The sequence below is a fragment of the Tachysurus vachellii genome, chromosome 18 (genome assembly GCF_030014155.1).
Source record: "Tachysurus vachellii isolate PV-2020 chromosome 18, HZAU_Pvac_v1, whole genome shotgun sequence".
Lineage (NCBI taxonomy): Eukaryota > Metazoa > Chordata > Actinopteri > Siluriformes > Bagridae > Tachysurus > Tachysurus vachellii.
In genome coordinates this window covers 7,177,794-7,199,746 of record NC_083477.1, presented here as the reverse complement: position 1 = coordinate 7,199,746, position 21,953 = coordinate 7,177,794, and the positions used below count along the sequence as shown (strand labels likewise).

Here is a 21,953-nt window from a genome sequence, read left to right as displayed (position 1 = left end):
GAATCTCAGGTCCACCAAGTTCCCATTGCTGGGCCCCTGAGCAAGGCCCTTAACCCTCAGTTGTATGAATTGTAAGTCACTCTGGATAAGGGTGTCTGCTGAATGCCAGAAATGTAAATGTAATGGAAAACAGATATGTAGACATTACATGGCTTTTTACTCAGTCCCTCAGGAGCCAGGCCAGACAATCACAGTGAACAGCAAAGTGCAAGAAGGCAAAAAATATGTAAATGGATCTGTAATTGGATTCAAATAACAGAATGTAAAAGTCTAAAATAAACAAAAGCATTAACAATGGGAAAGAATCCTATTTTTTACTTATTTACCTTTTAGTGCTCACCTTCTATATACATATATACAGAAATACTGCTTTTAACACCAGTTGTTTATACACCACAAATGTCATAAAAAGTGTACTGACCATTAATTAATTACTGTAGAGCATATTTAATTAATTAACTAATTAATTAATCAAACATCAATCTATCAATCAACATAATAAATTGGTTAATTAAGTAGTTGCTTAATTAAATCTGATCTACAGTAAAATTACTATTAAAGACATGGAGTTATGTGAGTAATTACAAAGGCTTTTAAATGCAATGGCATTGTTTGTCTAGTGAAGTAAAAATGTGAAAGCAGGCAAAAAAAAAAAAAAGACTAAAATATGTATATGTCCTTACAAAATTTTAAAACTGTTTACACCACAGATCTGCTGATTATTCTGAATAACTGCTACATAAAACAGAACCATTGGAGATAAATTGCAGGTAAATGTCTTTTGGTTAAATATACAATGTCCTTTAACCAGACATCTTCTGGAGTGAAATGATGCCACTTGTGCAATGGTGTAGCAACTGGTTTCGTGGCTTTGTCCAGTGCTGGCCTTTAAGTCATAAGATGATCACGTGCGTTGTTGAGATTATAACACCCCCTCTCCTCACTAGGCCATGTTGACTACTGATATTGCCTTCATGTCAGAGAGACTTGTGTTGCCCTGCTTAAATCTACTGTCTATGTTCTTAATGCTTCTGATCTGTTTTAAGTGCCTTGGCGTCTTTGTTGAAAGAAAGGAGGCTTATTTATGACGCTGAACTTATCATGAGCAACATGATCACGTCAGATATTCTTCAAGGATCTGTTCCCCAATTACACCATGTACATAGGCAAATCAAAATCCCTGCACTTTAATACATCTTCAGATCCTGTAAAATTAGCTAAATTAGCTCAATGTTTTCAAACAACTTCATAATTTATCAGTTGTCTGCCCCCCTTTCTCTTAGCAATGAAAAATAGGAAATAGTTTATTTTCTAGATCTGCGTTCTAATTCTAAATCCACCTGTGTCCAGCTGTATACATGCATAATAAATATTATCAGATCATATAAGATCAGACAGGCTTTAACAAAGACCAAATTGTTAGGAAGAAAAAATCTTGAGGTTTTTTAAACATTGCAAATCCATCAGCAGATTATGCAAAACTGTCTGAAGACGGAGAAAGTTACAGCATGATTTGGTTTCAAACAGAATTGTCGCCCCTTCCAGTATGGCGGACGCGTTGACGTGTCTCTATACATATCAACAGCGGATAATGCGCCCTCTACTGCTTCCCAATACGACGAGCTGTTATTACAGCAAAATGTATTTATTAATCCTTTATTATCACAAGCATTTTATTTAAACAAAGTCTTCATACAATATTGTCTTAATTAATTCTTATATAAATATACAGAATATAAACATATTATAAAATATAATATTAATATAATTTATATAAATATAAATATATCACGGTAAAAAAAAGAAAGAAAGAAAGAAAAAAACTCACTTACTATTTAGTTTGTTTGTTTCTAGGATTATAACTGGATAAAATTTGGCATGTAGTTTCGCTAACAGAGCTAGCCGAAAGCTAAGCTGAGCTAACATTAGCCAGCGATGCTACATGGCTCACATAAAAAGGATTCGTAAAGTATAAAAGTGATTAGTGTGAGAGAGAGAAAAAAAAATTTTGAGTCACAACATAATGATTTTAGACTTTAAATTATTTTATTTTATGTTAATAGTTACACTGAATGTTGTGGTAATGAGTGAGTCTCTTTTAGCGCATCACTGTAGAAGCTGTTGATGTTGAGGAACACAAGGTCACCCAGGTAGGTGTCAGTAACAAGGACTACAGTTAATATACTATGTACTTTAAATCAAATGATTATACCTGTTCAATTCTAACCATGTGTGCATGTGCATTGTATTAAGGTCACATTAGACGTCAGCTGTTGTAACAGTAATTTTATATTTTTGTTATTTTTAGTGTATGTTTTAGATTCATTTGCATGAAATGGCTTTCATAATAAGCAAACTTGAATCATTGTGCTTTATTCACGTCACTGAGACAAATAATCAGCTCCTTAGAACGAGCCTTGACCCTCAGAAGTCAGCTGTCATTCTGGACATTTTATATTTTAATCATTTTTCAGTTTGACGTTTCCCAAACTTTTATTTACTCTTATTCACAGATCTTCTGTTGCCTTTAATTCTACACAAACTTGCCTTATTTGTGTTCTTGCTCAGGCTTTTGAATGTCTTTGTAAGAAAGGAGCTTGGCCTTGTCACTTTCTATGCTTGTAAATCCAAATATGAGCTATTCCTCATGGGATAATCCTGTTCTTGGGATTTTCTTTTAAACGTGACGTTTTAAATAGTTTTGAAGATGACATGCGTAGCCACTCAGAATGTTTGATTTAGTTTACAGTAATTTACATTTAATTCTCACATGCAAAGAACTCACTGAAGCCATTTTTTTTTTTTATTAGATCCTAATAAAAAATTTCATCTCATATTTGAGGCTTTATTTTGATCATTCCTAGGTTTTCTGAATGTTACTGATGAACTTTGGGGTCGAAATTTAACTCTAGAAACAACCGTAGCCTTTTTCCTCCTAGAAAAGGTGATTTGCTTTCCAATAACTGTGGAATTAGCACAGAATTCATGATTACAAATAGAAACATTGAGTTGATTGTCAAAATGATGAAAATCAGCTCAATCCGGTATAGAGCCTCCTCATGTGCGCTATGGCAGTACTGTGTTTAACTATGTCTCTGTGTTCTATACTATTACCTGATTACTTTACAGTGGATTTATACATGACAAGATTTATACAAGATCTTCAAACGCAAACACTGGCCATATTGTACTGAAGTAAAATGATGGTAAATGAATGTCAAGTAAACATTAGTGGCAGAAACACTGCTTAATTACTGCGTTATTTAAATGGTTCTCTGATTTACAGAATAATATTCCTTATTAAATCCATATCAGATGGTGTAATTGATTAGTAACCTTGAACATTGTTTTCATAGCATTTACTCATTTAATATTTACTATAGCATTTACTCATTTAATTTAAAGTTCTCCTGGTGGCAATACTGTTTGTTCACTTTTTTGAGAATCTATACATTTTTTTCTTTGGATACATTTAACATGATGTTTAATGAATTACATTAAAGTAGATTGTGTCTTTGGCCACCAAACAAGTCATGTCTGCATTTCTGCTCTGTTCTCTTCCATCTGGTGACTACACCTGAATCACATCCTCAGTCCTCTTCTGTCTGTTAACAATGAGCTCTCATATGGGCGAACACAAAAATGTGGGCTAGACGGCAGCATCACCTCCCAGCACCACTCTGGAATTCAGATGATAATTAGTTTGCGGTTTCTGTCAAATCAGTTAGTTTGCATCTCCAACAATTTTTCCATGAATTATAACAGAATATATTTTTCAGGCTTATCAGTGCATATTATCACTCTAAATTTAAATAAACAACTAAAATAAATGGCTCAGTTTCAGTCAGCAGTATAAAAGATACTAATACTTTTATACTAACGGTATAAAAGATACACTAATATGAAGTGTGGAACATTGTGTTGTTGTGTATTATACACTCCACCACCCAGTTTGACATGTAGGTACGCCTTATGAAGAACTGTGGCAGCTGATAATAACTCCTCACAGTGTGCTTGCCCTTGTGTAGATAGAGCCTATCACTGCATACTCTGTGGGTGTGTTCACACACAGACAACGTTTCAATACTTGAATACAACAAACAAGACAAACTTCAAATTCAAATATGCCATCGCACTAACACAGAGGCTTCCATACGAATTAGGTTCTGTTTTTGTAATAAGAAAAAACTCGCCGCTGATACTGCATGTAGGCTACTGGTTTGAAATGTATTATTTTAATAAAAGAGATAATAGCTACCCACTAATGTTATTAAGAAACTGTTTCATATGGATGTGTGGACTTTATATTTATACTGTATTTGTTCCCTCCCACTATTTTTTTTCGTATTAAATTCAGTTTTTGCGTAATGAGGAAGTGCTTTTTCTGTACTGTTAAAAAAAAAATCACCTTTTCACTTACTTGAGCTATGAAGTCATTCCAGAGTTAATGGCACTTTTTAAGAGAATGGAAAAACAATGAATTTTATAAAATAAACCTGACATCCAATGAGTTCATTTCCACTTAGTTGGATTGGTTGCTTTTCTTCGCTCTAACAAACAAAAACAAATTAAAATTATAATAAATGAAAAAATAAATGCAAATCAATAATCCTTGAATATGTTACGTATTCATGTTCTTTTACTCTTCGTGTTTCAGTTTCATACTTCAGGTTTATACAGTGGGCATAAAATATATACACACCATTGTTTAAATTTCAGATATTCATCCTATAAAAAATGCACATAAGAGAAATGTCCAATTTTTTTCTTTTCTTTTTTTTTCTTTTTTTTACCTGTAACATAACAGAAATAAATATAACAAAATTTAAGTGAAATTCATACAGAATTATTATTTTTTTGGCCAGGGTTGTGGGGGAGAAATGTGCACACCCTTTTTAATGTGGCATGTGACTGAGCTCAAAATTAAAACCAATATCTTCAAAAGTAATTATCAAACCCCTCTTCACTAAAAATGTGTTTCGGTTCACATAATGTCAAGAACGCTTGAAATTTTCCATTTTTTTGATTTTTTAATTTATTTTAATAGAATGCTAGTCAAACCTTCTGGAAATTTAGCATAAGCTAACCTACTGAAATGCTTTTATAAGGTGGGAGGAACCCTAAACAGATACAAAGTGAACATGCGCAGAAACTTCTACCCATACAGGAACCTGGGTTCAGGGCTCAAACTTGGGACCTTGGTGCTGTGAGGTAGCAACTCTACCCACTGAAGCTCTTTTGTAGGGTTCCTTCCATCTTGTAAACCCCCTGTAGGGTTTCTTCCACCTTATAAACCCTGTGTATTGTTCCTTCCACCTTATAAACCACATGTAGGGTTCCTTCCACCTTATAAACCCTGGGTATTGTTCCTTCCACCTTATAAACCACATGTAGTGTTCTTTCCACCTTATAAACCCTGTGTAGGGTTCCTTACACCTTATAAACCACATGTAGGGTTCCTTTCATCTTATAAACCCTGTGTAGGGTTCCTTACACCTTATAAACCCAGTGTATTGTTCCTTTCATCTTATAAACCACGTGTAGTGTTCTTTCCACCTTATAAACCCTGTGTAGGGTTCCTTCCACCTTATAAACTACATGTAGGGTTCCGTCCACCTTATAAACCCAGTGTAAGGTTCCTTCCACATTATCAACCCTTGTAGGGTTCTTCCAACTTTTAAAACCCTGTAGGGTTCTTCCACCTTGTAAACCCTATGTAGGTTTCCTAAGACCATCTAAACCCAGTGTAGGGTTCCTTCCACCTTATAAACCCAATGTAGGGTCCCTTCCACCTTAAAGATCCAGTGTAGGGTTCCTTTCACCTCATAAACTCTGTGTAGGGGTCCTTCCACCTTGTAAACCCTATGCAGGGTTCCTTCCACCTTAAAGATCCAGTGTAGGGTTCAGTTCACCTCATAAACCCTGTGTAGGGTTCCTTCCAAATTATAAATCCAGTGTAGTGTTCCTTCCACCTTATAAACCCTATGCAGGGTTCCTTCCACTTTATAAACCCTGTGCAGTGTTCCTTCCACATTATAAAGGCATGTCAGTAGTTTAGGCAATGCTAAATTTTCCCATGCTGTTATTAGCATCTCATTGAGGGTTTGTCTCTGCCTTGTGCTCAGAGTTTCTGTGATAAACCCAATGTGACACTAACCAGGATAAAACGGTAACTTAAAATGAGTTGATTAATAAATGAATCAACACGGAACATATATATCTACTGTAACTGTGTGCAATTTGGTAAAACTCAAGGCACAACGTGGCAGTTAGTTAAACAAGTCTGTGTAATTGTGTACAGTGCCAGAAGTAGTCTAATGTTTTAGGGTTGGATTTTTATCGCCTGGAACTGAGAATTTACCTGGATGAAAGAGCAATTTTGGAGAGACCTGAGAATGAGGCAGAGACTGAACTGATGACCCCAAACAGCCAAAGCTACACTTGCACACAAGCTACACTGGAGTATTGTAAACCCAGCAACTTGTAGATCTTAGAATAACCCAGTCACCATTCAATCCTACTGAGAATATGTAACAAGACATGAAGACAAGATGAGACAAGAAGCAAATTTGCTTCATTCACATGTTCTCCCCATGATTCAGAGGTTTCCTCTTAGTAATCCTGTTTCCTCCTAAGTCCAAAGATTCATTGTAGGCTGTATTGTCTATAGTACTGTACTGTATGTGAATAGAAATGTGAGTGTGTGTGATTGTGCTCTGCAGGGTGTCCCTCGTGTTCCTCTGGAATAGACTCCAGGCTCCCGGCGACCCTATGTTGGATAAGAGTTACAGAATTTAGATGGATGGATCACAGGATCTAGATGTGTGAGGCTGGTTGAGAATTACTTTGTAAACTGTAATTGCAGCAGAAGAAGTTCAACCAAGTATTGAAACATGTACAATCGAGACTTTTCAGTATGAACTATTCTGTATTGATCATTGACCTTAATCAACAAAAAATAAACAAATGTGAAAACAAATGTCCAAAACGTGAAAAAGACCAGGGGGTTAAATCTGTTATGGTGCATTCAGCCTTGGGCTTAAACAGGTACAATTTATTCATACTTGAATATTTTATACATCTGGATACTTCCTCATACATTTCGTGTTTCCTCATAGTTATATTTCAGTCACTAATGTCATGATGAACTGCAAGAAACATGAACACAAGCAACATTTTTGGCAACATCATTACAGTTCTGAATGACTCAGTGGAAAAAACTACATATCAAACTGATCAGAGGAGGACCATGAAAGGAAAGCCCTCTTAAAAGGGAATCCCCAAATAGTAAACAAGTTGACGTCAAAAACAGATGCTTTCATGCTGATTACAAGACCCTGCTATCATCATGGACAATTTTCACACCTCTCAACCACCACAGTTGCCCTGTTCTTCTGTTTTACTGCCTCTTCCTCTCTACATCTCTTCTAAAGCTGTGTACTTTAACTAGACCACAGTCCATGGCAGCTAAGGAACAATATTATGCTAACAGGTTTGGGGTATCCCTGCTGTAAACTGGCCTTTATTGATAACAGTCTCTGTGCAGTGGGTGCTTATCACCCTGCTGCCACCCTGGGTGCTCAGAAAGGGGTGTGGGTATGGGGGGTGGCTTATTGCTAGACGTCAGTTTGTGCTTCATCTCTCTTTACGTGACTCAGAAAGCTATGGCGTCAGAATGGGTGTTTCCCTTTCGTACCATCACTCTGCGTTTTCCATCTATCTATCTTTCTTACACCTCCTGCACGGTTACTCCCATCCTGGAAGACGGCGGGTTTCACAGCGCAGCTGCGGGTCTCCACACTCCAAGACAATAAAGAACCTCCAGAAACACCTGGATCCAGGTAAGAGAGTGTTCCTCAATAAGAGACTTGATAACACTATCTGTGGATATGACTGTGAAATTTTGTGTACATATATTTGCGGCTTGAAAACCGCACTAAGTATTTGTAGGTCAGCATCTGATGCTGTAAGAATAAAAAAAGTCAAGAATGCAACAATATTGTTGGCAATGTTAATTGTAATTTTATTTGAACTTACTTAATTTTATTTTATTTATATAAAAACCCACTTGCCTCTTGCTTTGCAGAATTCCTACACATTTTATAGAGGATCAGGTCATGAGAATTTAAAAAAAAAAAAAAAAAAAAATTAGGTTCAAATTATTCTATTAGTCTAAAAAAAAAAAGATTCCCACTATCACACATGGTTCTTCCCTCTAGAGAAACCCTTAAAGGTTTTGTGTAAACCAGGGTTTCATTTCAGAATAGAACCAGTTTTGGAATCTAAGATCCCCACTATTCAACAAACCCTTGAGAAAGTCCTGAATATATCATAGACACTCAAATTTTCATGAAATGTATGCCCAGACAAGACATTTGTGCTAGATAATTTGATTACTTGAGCTAAATATCACAATATAAGCTTGAACAATTTTTTTTTAAACCAAAAAATATCTTACAAGAAAACAAACAGAAATCATCTATTTGAAAGTGAATAAGTGTATTAACTAAATATTGACCTGATGCATTTCAAATCAAGGGAAAGTCTGCAGTACTGTAGATGCCAGTTTGACCATTTTGGGTGTGCATGGGTGTGCAACCTGGTGGTGTGGGTATGATAATTCCCATATCTATGAAGGTTTGTCCTACAGACAAGACAGACACAGGCCATTCAGCTGCTTTAAGCAAAACACAATTGTACCTCCCGCTCTAAATTTGCGGAGTCATAACTTAAACGCAGCAAGGATCAAATTTAAATTTGCCGTGCTGTGCAGCTAACACGTTATGTAAGGTCTAAAGTAGCTATTAAATGTGCAAAACAATATGCCATACTCTGAAAAAATTATAAAAAATAAAAAAAATAAAACTAGAAGAATTAAAACCAATGCGATGATATACTGAATGCAAGTGTACGATTATTTAACATTTATGAAAGACGTCTTAAGTGTCAAAGATATGTAAAATTTCCACTAAAGAGTCTTCAGGGCAGTGGACTTAGAGAGAGTATAGTTGTAGTTGACTGGTGTTAAGTACTTTAAACTATAATGAAGTAGGATAATGTGTTGCACAGTCAAAGATTTGTGTGCTAATGAAAACCAAATGTGTCAAACAAATGAATCAATTAGCAATAGACACCTTTATGCTGAGGGTAAATAAAATACGCAGAACACAGCGAAGAATACGAAGAACTGTTTAGTTAGTTAATTAATTAGTTACCTAATGTTAGGTAGCTAGCAACACGTCATATCTTTGAAGTGCAAATGATAATTATTTTTATATAATAAATATATTGTACTTATCACTCTAGTCATATATCATATTAGGTCATAGTATACAATTTAAAAGTAGGCTATTGACAGACTTATGACGTGAGGATGGTGGGTAGCGTAATAGGCCAAAGAGCGATGAGTGACAGACACATTCATGAGCCGTAGTACACATCTCCGTAACATGCCATACTTTGTGATTGGGTTATAATATGTAGCGTTGCTCCAATGCTCTGGAAAACTAACTAACTAACTAACTAACTAACTAAATAAATAAATAAATAAATAAATAGATAGATAGAAAGATAGATAAATAAATAAATAAATAAATAAATAAATAAATAAATAAATACTAAATGGTACTAAATTCAACCATTGCTTGATGGTACCTTCATTTAAAGTACATAATTTGACTTTATTGAACATGGTTTTATGTTAAAAGTCTCCAATTTAATACAAATACACAATACTGGTTCAATGTCACCTCCAGAGTATGATGTGGTACAGTTTAGTGCAAGGTGTTAAATACTAATCTCTAGTCTAATCTAGCCCATCAACATAAGGTAGAATCCTTAACACTGATATAAATGATTTAAAAATGAAGAACAATTAGAGCTCTGTTATTCCACTAGGGGGCATATAACTCAGAGTTGGAGAACTACACTGTAATACAATATTTAACTATTTTACTGTGCAAAAAATCTTAGGCAAATTAGATTTAGTACAAATGAAAAATATTTCTATTTCATGCCACTGTACCTGAAACTCATAATAATAATAATAATAATAATAATAATAATAATAATAATAATAATTATTATTGTTGTTGTTATTATTATTATTATTATTATTATTATTATTATTATTTTATTATATATATCTTATTTCAAAATGGCTTTGTTTTATTTATTACTGTTCACTCCTCATAATGGAGAAACATTTAATTTCATTATTTGTTTTACAGCATTTCTTTGCATGTGCCTTTTGCACAGCCTTTTGCCGAGTTTTGTATATCTACAATTTTAATACAATTGCATTGCATTGTATTTAATGTAAATAGGTATAAATTAAAGGAATTGTTGTTGTTTTTTTTTAACTAAGTGTAATTTGGCCCATTAACAAAAATGAGTTACACTCAATTTTAGCAGCTATATCTTCAAGTATCACAATTTCAATATACAGTTTAAGGCTTAATAAGTTCTGCTGTGGCGAGTGAATTTTAAGGCAAATTGTGTTGCACTGTGCTGAATGGTGACTACTGATAGCAGGGCTTATCAGAAAACAGCACATACTGCATGAGAAATCTCCCTGTCCCTGTAAGATCTCATCTCACAGAAACACTAGTCTAACATAGGACTTTTCAAGTCCCTGTCCTGGTGATTCATTACTTTGCACCGGTTCCAGTTTTCCAGTGTGAACACACCTGACTTGTTCATTACCAAGGTATATATAGTCAAGCAGGGCAGGGCTAGAGATCCTTTATAGCAGAGGAAGCATTATCTAACAAGTTACACACTTGTTTGTGAGTGCATGTGGGATCAGACATGACAGAAAGACAGACACAGAGGTGGGGATATTTAACTGTAAAGGGTTAAACAGTGATAACAAAAAAAAGGGCTTTGCCTATACAGAACTCACAAACCTGTGATACAATATTGTTAGAGAAAATGTATTGGCATAATACATCAAATAACAAACAAATGGCATTATGTTGTGTTTATCCATTAGTGTAGTATTTCATTTGTCTGCAATGGAGAAGCTGTGCAAAAAAATTAATTGTGTTAGATAGATATTAACATATATCATGGCAGTTTGTTATTGAAACATATGTTATTTATGGAACCTGATATTACTATATCTCATATTGTTGCGTGTGTGTGTGTGTGTGTGTGTGTGTGTGTGTGTGTGTGTGAACAGGTTCTGTGTAATTTTTTTTCTAAATTTTGGGGAAAAATTATACAGAAGACAGAGAACAGACCCTACTCATGGAAGCTGTTTTAAATTTTGCAGGGGTGAGTAAAATGTCAATATCTAATGTGTTACTATAAAAACAAGTAAATATTCACCCTGTCTTTCTTCTGTCCTCTCAGGACAATGACATGTCCTATGAGGATGCTGAATCACCTCCAGCATCACCATTCAACATGTGAGTAATCACACCAATGCACACACATAACCACACACACATAAACACACACACACACACACACACACACACACACACACACACACACACACACACACACACACAAACAAACAAAAGAAATAACTTTAAAATACCTTAAATGTTGTAGTTAACACTTTTCTCAGCACTTTGTTAATACAGTACAGCTTTTATTTATTTGTTCAGTCATGCATTCATTTATTTTGGTTAAGAACCATTCAGTAGTCATACTTGTTATGTCACAGTCTGTGATAATGAGCGTGTGCAAAAAGAACAGAAAGTAACCATGACAAAACAAGGATAAATAATCTTATACGAGCAAAAAGAAATTAATTGTCTTTTACTATCAATATCATTTCGCTTAATAATTATTTCTGAACATTATACAAACTCTAAAGCTGTTTCCTTGAATTTTACAACTTCACAAATCGAATTAATATAATTTTATTAAACAAAGGCTCAATTTAAATCCCATCCCATTATTTATAATAAAATTAATTACTTATTAGGATGTTTCATTAATCATCATTTGCCAAAAACACAATTTATGGCTATCTGACAACCACCATCTAAGCATTAATGCAACAGAATGTAAATAGCGCCCTCTGTTGGTGAGAAACAGACACACCTTCTGGTTAAAAAAGTGTACTGCAGTGTTCTTATCTTTTATAACCAAATGTCATGTAGACTGCTGTTCATTAATGTGTGGTTGCACCAGGACCTGTGAAAGAAAAAAAGACTAGCATAGACTCACTGATAATAGATTAAACATTACTGTTCATATTTTAGGATGATAAAAAGAGGACAGAGCGCAGCCTGGCCTATCATACATAAACTCTGGTGAGACCAAAGAGTGAGAGTCGAAATAATGTGCAGTAGGATTCAGTCCTGAGTGTCATTTTTTCAGTTGGGGCTCTCTGTCGCCCGTGTAGGCCTCTTCCTAACCGTACAGGGAGTTATGACTTGGAGCAGAAAAGGCAGGAACAGCAGGAGGGGCAACCTGCTGAGAACTACATCATCAGCACACACCCAGATGGTAACTAAAACATTATCTGTGCTTACTGAAAGTATCAACTGGCTTCCATAATTATTCACCCTTCTTAAACTTTTCCATATTTTGTAGTTTTACAACCTGAAACTGAAATAAACTTAATATTATTTTGGAATTAACACACACACACACACACACACATACACACACAGGTACACTCCAAATTGTTGCCAGTAGAAGTCAAATAAAAGGCTTGTTGAAAGGCTTATAGATTGTTAGAGATCATACCTAACTAAAAGACCACAGGGCTATCAAAGCAAGTTTTAGGACAAACTACTGTTTTCCAGAAAGCTATCAATCAGGGTTTACAACAGATCTAATTTTGGGGTTTTACAATAACGGCAAGGGTGAATACTAATGCAATTAATATATTTATATTTATATATAAATTTTTATATTTATATTATCAGTAAAAATGTTTGCAAAGAATTGATTTTTTTAGTCACATGGAAACCCAATTCGATTTTAATAAACACTACAAAGTTCCTTTAGGGTTAGTACTTATGCAAGGCACTTATGTAGGATATCTATGATATAACAGCAATACATATTGCTGCATAGAATGTAGCTTGCAGCGTAAAATAATTTATCATATGTAACCAAAGTATACTCTTAAATATCTTGAAAATCATTTATTTTTAAATTAAATTCAAACCACACGGTAAAACTTTTAGTATAAATCTAAAAGCCATGGCAAGATCCTTCTCGTGTATCTTAACATTATGTCGAGTCTTACCTCATGTGTCTCATGATACAGCGGCCTGGAACACCAACACCAACGCCACCACCAGAGGCGATGCTCAGGTAAGCACATGCCCAGTACACATCACCTCATTCCACTTAAACCCCACAACCACACATGCTCCACACCTTTAATTGGGTTCCATTATGTGACTTTCTGTGTTTGTATCAGTCATATGTAGAGTTGAACGAGCTGTTGGGGATAAAATGGCAGGAGACCGGTCGCTGGGTGGGGTATGAGGAAACATTCAATCCAACCAGTGGGAAATGGGGGTCCTCACACATTTCCTGTCTCACCTTCAGAAGCCTTATTCAGCTCCGCAAGATCATGAGCACAGGTGAGATTCAAGGACATTCAAGAAGAAATTTGTGTGGTAAAGATAATGACACAGAAAATACTGCTATCCATATTTTTCTACTTTATGTGTGGTTTTTCCTAAAGACAGGAGAATTTAAAATATTCATATACAGTATAAAATGAATGTATTCTTTATTCTTTATAAAGATAAGATATACCTTTATTCAACCAACATAAGTTTTACAAATCTTAGTATTTAAAAGTGGTTCACTCTAGCACTCTCAGCTTGTCCCCTTGAGGGAAAAACCCCACAACAGAGGGTTTAATCATATGGAACCATGGAGAAGCTTGTAGAATTTTTGAAGTGTATAAAACTGTCTCAGTCAAACTAAATGAATAATAGCACTTGTTGAGCGGTATGTAGGACTAGTTCACTTATAGAAAGTAAAATAAACCAAGAGTAATATTATTGTTCCTGTTGTGAATTTAAATAACACTTTATTTGGATTGGTCATCTGCAGCGGCAGTGCTGTTGGACCTGAAGGAAAATGACTTCACAGTAATTGCTGAGAAGATCGTAGATGAACTTCTGACAAAGAATGAAATTCGGAGCTCAGATCAGGAAACCTTGCTGAAGGCACTGTTAGAAAAGCGCAGGTAAAACACATATACACAGTGTTAGTCCATTGTGCCATGAGAGCTTGACTGGTTTATGGGCCAAAGACATCTTGACATTAGTTTTAAGTTCATCCAGATGGATAAACTCACTTCTATTGGGAAAATTGGTCATAACCATGAGAACTGACTTATACTTACTTTGTTGCTGGTTTACAGTCAGACTGATGGCACCCAGGTTACCTCAGGAGGCATCGAGATGCAGACCTTCTCTGTCACCAAACAGGTAGCAATTCCTTATTTGTTAGGTCTAGCTTATACATATATATATGTGTATATATATATATATGTATATATACACATATATATATATATTAAATACTGCACCTATTCATCCATCTACACTCTTTCAAAAATTTCATTCAAGGGCCTAAAGGATTTTATATAACAAATCTACAAAAGAATGGTTTAGTTTTAGAGAAGTTAGATTTTAAAGCTTGAGCCCTTAATCATCCAAAGAACCTAGGGTGAATACTGATTCATCCATCAAGCATCCATCTGGTATACCATTGGAGCCTGTTACAATGGACTAGCTTTTATCTAGGATTTTTTGTTTGTTTGTCACTCTAGGAGAACCCTTAAAGGTCCTGTGTCAGACTCTATATCAGAAACCTTCCTTTTCAAAAAGTTTCCATTAAGTGTATATTCATCCTTCAAATAATGGTTAATTCACCACCCTATTTTTCTACCCATAGGAAATATGCAATGTAATTTCTTTAAACATAAAACATGTTTCATTTTGGGTCTCTGGCAAAACCCTTAAAAATCTTTATGTATAACAAGGGATTTCCCATTTTAAAAAAGGTTTTAGTTGTATCCCTTAAAAAAAACTGTTAAACACTCCTTGAATCCTTTTTTTTAAGAGTGTAGCTTCTTGCAATAATCTGCAATACCAGTCCCTCCTACTGATTCTGCTCTCAATTTTTCTCAATCAGAGAGACACATGTGATGACATAGAGGCATCTATTGTGTTATCAGGTGAGGAGGATGGCTAATTTGCCACACATTTACATAAAACATAATTATCTTTGCGAGTAGAATTTCTCTTACTTTATGACTATGTGTGTAGGAGCGGTGGACTTTCTGCAGAAGCCAGTCGTGGCATTTGTGCGACTGCATGATTCTGTGGTGATGGACGGGATTATGGAGGCTGCACTGCCTGTGCGCTTTATATTTGCCCTGTTAGGCCCTACTGAGAGCGGCATAGATTTCCATGAGAGTGGACGAGCCATGGGTACACTCCTGGCTGACTGGGTAAGAGAGAAAGTGGATAGAAAATATTATTAAACACTAATTTAGAGTGATGCAGTTCTCTGTGGCCTGGTTTGAGGGGCAGGATGTCTGGGACTAGAGGATTCATAGGTCAATTTGATCAAAACATGTTGGTCAGAAAATATTGTCTCAAGTTAATTAATATTCATTTTGAACAATGTATGATTGTGACAGGAGAAAAATGGAGAATTGAGCAACAATGAGGAAAAATTTTGCCATTAATTTCCTATCTGGTCTTGTGTGAGAATCAGTTGCAGTTGGTCTTCAATCTTGTCTCCTTATTTGATTCTCACCAAAAGGTCTTTTGCTTGGAGGCTTATCTTGCTGATAGTGAAAAAGAGCTGACCAATGCCATTGCTGACTTTATGGACTGCAGCATTGTGATCCCGCCCACTGAGATCCAGAGCGAGACCATGCTCCAGCCAATCATCCGCTTCCAAAAGAAGATGCTACATGAAAGACTCCGGCCTGCTGACACCCGAATCCTATTAGGAGCAAAACCTAAAGGTTAGATCTTAAGAGGATTAGTAGAGGATTACTGTACCTCATCTGAGATTTCTTTTAGGGTAATATGTTGGAAGCTATAAAATAAAATGATTTCTGATGATAAGCCTTCCTTTATGTACAAATATAAGCAGAGCATGAGCAGCCACGGGATGATCCATTGGTGCGAACTAGAATTCCATTTGGTGGAATGGTCAAGGATATCAAGCGTCGTTACCGCCATTACCTGAGTGACTTCATCGATGGTTTAAATCCCCAGGTGTTTTCTGCCATAATTTTCATCTATTTTGCTGCCCTTTCTCCTGCTATCACCTTTGGAGGACTTCTGGGTGAGTATCCATTTCCATGTAGAACTTGTCCATTCTAGATCTATACCTCAATTCTCAACTGTTCTCACTTCTCACATTTCTTTCTCTCTGTTGTTCTTAGCGGATAAGACAGAAGGATGGATGGGAGTGTCAGAGCTTTTGATCTCCACTAGTGCACAGGGAATCTTTTTCTGCCTATTTGCCGCCCAACCTGTGCTGGTCATCGGCTTTAGTGGGCCACTGCTGGTGTTTGAAGAAGCGTTCTTTGAAGTAGGCTGCCAATTTAAGTTAACGATTGAGTGAGACTAAGTGAGATATACTTATAATCAAGCATAATTATTATGTAAAATACCTTCTACGACCTGCCGACAAATGCAGACTTGTACAATCATCACTATATGACTGTGTATACATGTATCCCGCTATGATAGCACATTAATAGAAAAAAGGTTACATACAGGAGATTAGATGTGATTCCTAAACGGGATGAAGTAGGTTCAAAAAATGCTCCTGTTTGTCTGTTTGTCTGTCAGTTCTGTAAGTCGCAGGGCTACGAGTACATTGTGGGTCGTGTATGGGTTGGAATGTGGCTGATCATCATTGTGTTGATTGTCGTCGCGGCAGAGGCTAGTTTCCTTGTCCGCTTCATCTCTCGTTTTACCCAAGAGATCTTCTCAATCCTCATCTCCCTTATTTTCATCTATGAAACCTTTTACAAGCTGATCAAGGTAAACATAAAGATTAAAGGGTGTTCAGTGATATTTTATTTAAAGCATTTGTTTTTTTTTTTTTACATATTTTTTTAAATATGTTCTTACCTTTGGACAGCTCAAATTCTGACATGTCATATGTATGTTTATGCATTAATTGAACATTTCTTTAACTGACCATCAGTACTCAGCTCTTCTCTTAACTTTTATCCTTTTCCTCTGTACAGATTTTCCAAACTCATCCTCTGATCCTAGACTACCCAGATCCTAAACTCAACACCACAAAAGTCAGCAATGGACCCTACGCCAACACTGCACTGCTCTCTATGTGCTTGATGCTGGGCTGCTTTTTCATTGCCTACTTCTTCCGTCAATTTAAGAATAGCATCTTCCTCCCAGGCCCGGTACATGTAACCCCCAGTTTGGTATCATACGTAAAATCATTACAGTGATCTAACACATAACAAAATGTCATTAACACAACTTTTCAAACATCAGCTATGTTTGATATCCAAATTTGAGTCACATTTTTCTGTTTAATTTCAATAACGACTCTTTATAGCTGTTGACTATGTGTGTAGGTGCGGTGTACTTATACATGTAGCTGTTGTATTTGTTTTGTTCAGAGAACGATAGTAATAATAATAATCTGCCTTTCCCAGATTCGCCGCATGATTGGAGATTTTGGTGTTCCCATTGCCCTCTTTCTCATGGTTGCAGTTGACGTCAGCATTAAAGATGTTGTAACACAGGTCTGGGAAAGCATAATTTCTAAATATTCCCACTGTAAAAGTGGTTTGCTTCAGCAATAATGACCGAATGTGCTATCAGTTAATAAATCAAATTTTAAAATTGTTGTCATAAATCTATTGATTCTATATCTTCTGGATTAGTGTCAGTGGAAAACGGCACTTCCTGTTCTAACATTTATTGGAAAATAAAATGTAAGAGAGAATTACTCGATAAAAAAATTAATTAACAAACCGCATTTTATTTGATAATTTAAATAATAAAAACATTATTTATTTATTTATTTATTTATTTATTTATTTTGTATTTATTTATTAATAAAAATATTTTTAAATATATATTTTAAAAATATTTACAATGTTTTTGAGAATTTTATGCCTCTGCCTCTAGTGGTGTAGGCATTAAGTCTTCATGTTTGTCTGTGTGTCTCTCAGTATGTTTTGTTTGTCTGAGATTCTTGTTAGCACCATGCCTCAAGAATAAAGTGTTGCATGCTTGTAGGATTTATATAAAATTCACATCAAGAAGGAAATGATTAGATTTTGGAATTGATCCAGATTGGGTCAGGGTCACATCACTGTGAGGCATCAATGTTAACACCTCTAGTGTTGAATTCAAATTTACGGTCTCAGTATGCCATATATTACATTTTTGCAAGTACAGTAAATAATCACAACACATCTACGTAATTGAACTATATGGATTTTTCATTTATGCATTTTTTTCAATCAGAATAAGATGATAAACAATTTGTGTGGTCAAGTCTGTTCTAATATATACGTTCATTTTCTTTTAACCACCTTTAGAAACTGACCGTACCAAAGGGTCTGAGTGTGACCAACACTTCTGCCAGAGAATGGTTTATCAACCCATTGGGAATACATGAAACATTCCCTATTTGGCTAATGTTTGGCAGTGCCATTCCAGCTTTACTGGTCTTCATTCTCATATTCCTCGAGTCTCAGATCACCACGTGAGTAGCTTCTTGTATACAAAATAATTGGGAGCTCTCAAATGAAAGTAAATCATTTATTCTCTCTCTCTCTCTCTCTCTCTCTCTCTCTCTCTCTCTCTCTCTCTCTCTCTCTCTCTCTCTCTCTCTCTCTCTCTCTTCCCACTGTTAACTACAATTACAGCACCCCCAGTCTGCATATACTGGTGTCTTTTGTCCTCTATCTCATCCATTTCAAACTTGTTAATTAGATGTTTGATTCAGTCAAGTGACACATTAGCACAGTTTGAAGCATGTACATGATCAAAGGAAATTACCTCTTAATTACTCCAAGTGCTGCATATGTCTTAAAATAGGCATACGTTTGCCCGTTCCTTTCTCTATTGGTTTCGTTTAGAGGAATCGGTTAGTGGGTGGGAATTATTCAATGGCAATTGGAAGAGTTAAAAAAAGAAATCATTTAACATAGCAGAAAAAAATTGCATATGCTTTTTTCTTCTAACTCTATAACTAACAAGATCAGTTCGTGGGAACAAAAATCTGCATAAAACTTAACAATTTGTAGACATGTTTAATAGAATAGCAGAATCTTCATAATGTTTTATTTGTTAACTTGCAACATAATATACTGGAACTGGATGTTCTTCCCAACCTTGCAGGCTGATTGTAAGTAAACCAGAGAGGAAGATGGTGAAGGGCTCTGGCTTCCATTTGGATTTGCTTCTCATAGTGGTGATGGGTGGAATTGCCTCCCTTTTCGGTTCCCCCTGGCTTAGTGCTGCAACAGTGCGATCTGTCACCCATGCTAATGCCCTCACTGTCATGTCCAAAGGCCCTAAACCAGAGATTAGTAAGGTGCTGGAGCAGAGGATTAGTGGGATTTTCGTGGCTGCATTAGTTGGTGAGTACTGGATTAATGTTGCGTTGTGTTTTTTTTTTTATTCATAAATACATTATACATTTCCTTTACTCAAAAATGTATGGGGTAGTTTTAATACTATTGGTGCTAATCTAGTATAAAGTATGTTTAAACATCTTAAATACAAATTTCATCATTTCTAGCAGCACGCAGTGAGAACCAACATAATCGGTTTGGTCAAATGTTTCATGATGTTTCTGATTGCTTAAAACTATCCGGATAATCATTTTAGTTTCAGACAAGTACCAAAAACTATGTATTTGTTCTAAAAAAAATTGTCTGTGTCTGTCATTTTTTTTGCCAGGTGTGTCCATCTTTATGGAGCCCGTCCTCAAGTTGATTCCCATGTCAGCTCTGTTCGGCATCTTTCTCTACATGGGTATTACCTCTCTAAGTGGCGTTCAGCTGTGGGATCGCATTCAGCTACTGATTGTGCCCAAAAAGTACCACCCGTCTCATCCCTACGCCACTCGAGTATGACAACACCTTTATTCTTTATTCTAAAACTTCATAAAAGTTATTTTTTATTTTTTTGTGCCTGGAAAAAATTGTACATAATGTTATAGTATAAAATAATCATTAAACATGCTCAAATTTTGTTTTATCATAATGACAGCTGTTTTAAAGAATATTTATAGAATCTGTCCTGAAGCGTTTTATTCCTGTTATAGCTGAGTAACGTATTAAATGAAAACTTCAATAGAGCACTTGAGCAATGCTGATAAATTTGCAATTAATACAAAACATAAAAAAAAAAAAAGTTTATCGTTAAGCGGAAATTATGAATGTGAATGAGCCATGACCATGGCCAGAAATGCACCTTTTTACCCTGCAACTGACGTCATAATTGTCTAATTATTCAAAAGAACTCAACACTTTTTTGTGTTGTTTTGTGTCCCTTTTCTCACTTTCAGGCTTTTGCTCAGCGTAGAGAAATCACTATCTTTTAGCTTAACCATTTTTTGACTTATTAGCTAGCTACTGAATAATTTATAATAATTGTTTTTCATATCAACTCATTTGTCAAGCAGTATCTATGTTTACTGTCCCTGATAACATGCTTGAGTTTTGTTAGAAATAATTATCAGAAAATGAATTTTGTGTAAACCCAAATGCTCGTTGTTATTATAATGCATTACAGCGCTTTCACTAATTTCATAGTTTTCAACACTGATTCTCTGTTTGTTTCCTGTTTAGGTAAAAACTTGGAGAATGCACCTCTTCACCTTTATCCAGCTGGTGTGTTTGGGCGTCCTTTGGGCGGTGAAATCCACCAAAGCTTCATTGGCCCTGCCGTTTGTCCTCATACTTACCGTCCCTCTTCGTATTCTCTTGACTGGGCGCCTCTACACTACCACAGAGATGAAATGCGTAAGTGGCTTAGCAGTCATGTACATGGCATTAGTGACTGAGAGTAAGAACGTCTACAAGACAAGAGTAAAAACATCTATACTTCATACACATGCTACACACATTTAGGTGCAAAGTTGCATCACCCTACAGGAAGAAACAACATAAGAAATATTACTGTATATTACACTTCAGATTGTAGATGTTTATAAAGGCACAGGCTAAACAAATTATTTAATAGAGCATATTTATCATATTTAATATTAGATGCAGCATTCAATTGAACTTTTCTCAGACTGGATATCTAAATGTTCACTACATGACCTTTTTCTATTTCTGCTTAAATTATAATTTCTTTCATTTTGTATGCTCTATTTATAACAGACATTGTATCACCTACATTAATAGCTTTCTGTCTCATGTAGTGTTTTGTGAATGCAAATGTTGTGTTTTATCCCGTCATAGTTGGATTCGGATGATGCAAAGGTGACATTTGAGGAGGAGCAGGGAGTGGATGTGTATGACGAGTGTCCCTTCTCATAAATGACTTCTTGCATATCATGGAACCTGTGAGCTTCAGCATCATGCCTTAAACTCTGTCCAGTGCCTTCATTAAAGTATCACAGGAATTATAGCATGGAACCAAGCTTCATCAATCTTTTTCTGACTTTAATCCTTTTCCACTACTGAATAGATCATTAATACCTTTTTTCTGTGACTGTTTTGCTTTCGTTTTTGGATAATTAGATTTTGTATTGTTTTTACTATATATACATACACACACACACACACATATATATATATATATATATATATATATATATATATATATATATATATATATATATATATATGTATGTGTGTGTGTATATATATATATATATATATATATATATATATATATATATATATTTATATATGTATATATATATATAAAAGCCATTAGCTAATAGTGTTTAATATTAAGTTTAAGAAGTTAATGTTTTAACTTCTT

The 21,953-nt window shown here is 35.3% G+C and overlaps 1 protein-coding gene across 3 annotated transcripts; it reads left to right on the top strand.

Moving 5' to 3' along the window:
* Positions 1–7,651: 7,651 nt before the first annotated feature.
* slc4a1a (solute carrier family 4 member 1a (Diego blood group)) lies at positions 7,652–21,756 on the top strand. Of its 3 annotated transcripts, none has more exons than XM_060892151.1 (21): positions 7,652–7,841; positions 11,228–11,277; positions 11,356–11,411; positions 12,362–12,465; positions 13,238–13,284; positions 13,394–13,559; positions 14,041–14,176; positions 14,354–14,420; positions 15,130–15,172; positions 15,264–15,448; positions 15,766–15,973; positions 16,105–16,299; positions 16,400–16,548; positions 16,812–17,006; positions 17,216–17,392; positions 17,651–17,740; positions 18,545–18,711; positions 19,350–19,591; positions 19,914–20,083; positions 20,807–20,980; positions 21,425–21,756. In XM_060892151.1, exons 1-21 carry the CDS (start codon positions 7,676–7,678, stop codon positions 21,500–21,502), a joined length of 2,865 nt encoding a protein of 954 aa, XP_060748134.1. In that variant the 5' UTR covers positions 7,652–7,675; the 3' UTR covers positions 21,503–21,756. The 3 variants fall into 3 exon arrangements, with proteins under 3 accessions (XP_060748134.1, XP_060748133.1, XP_060748136.1); XM_060892150.1 differs by having other exon boundaries at positions 16,102–16,299; XM_060892153.1 differs by having other exon boundaries at positions 7,704–7,841; positions 11,183–11,277; positions 16,102–16,299.
* The last annotated feature ends 197 nt before the right edge of the window (positions 21,757–21,953 follow it).

Bases quoted from the DNA above. Each gene is read 5' to 3' on its own strand.
- slc4a1a (XM_060892150.1), top strand. From the start codon at position 7,676: ATGGGTGTTTCCCTTTCGTACCATCACTCTGCGTTTTCCATCTATCTA. The intron at 16,549-16,811 runs GTAGGCTGCCAA...TTTGTCTGTCAG, and splicing joins TTGAAGAAGCGTTCTTTGAA to TTCTGTAAGTCGCAGGGCTA. The intron at 18,712-19,349 runs GTGAGTAGCTTC...CCAACCTTGCAG, and splicing joins CTCGAGTCTCAGATCACCAC to GCTGATTGTAAGTAAACCAG.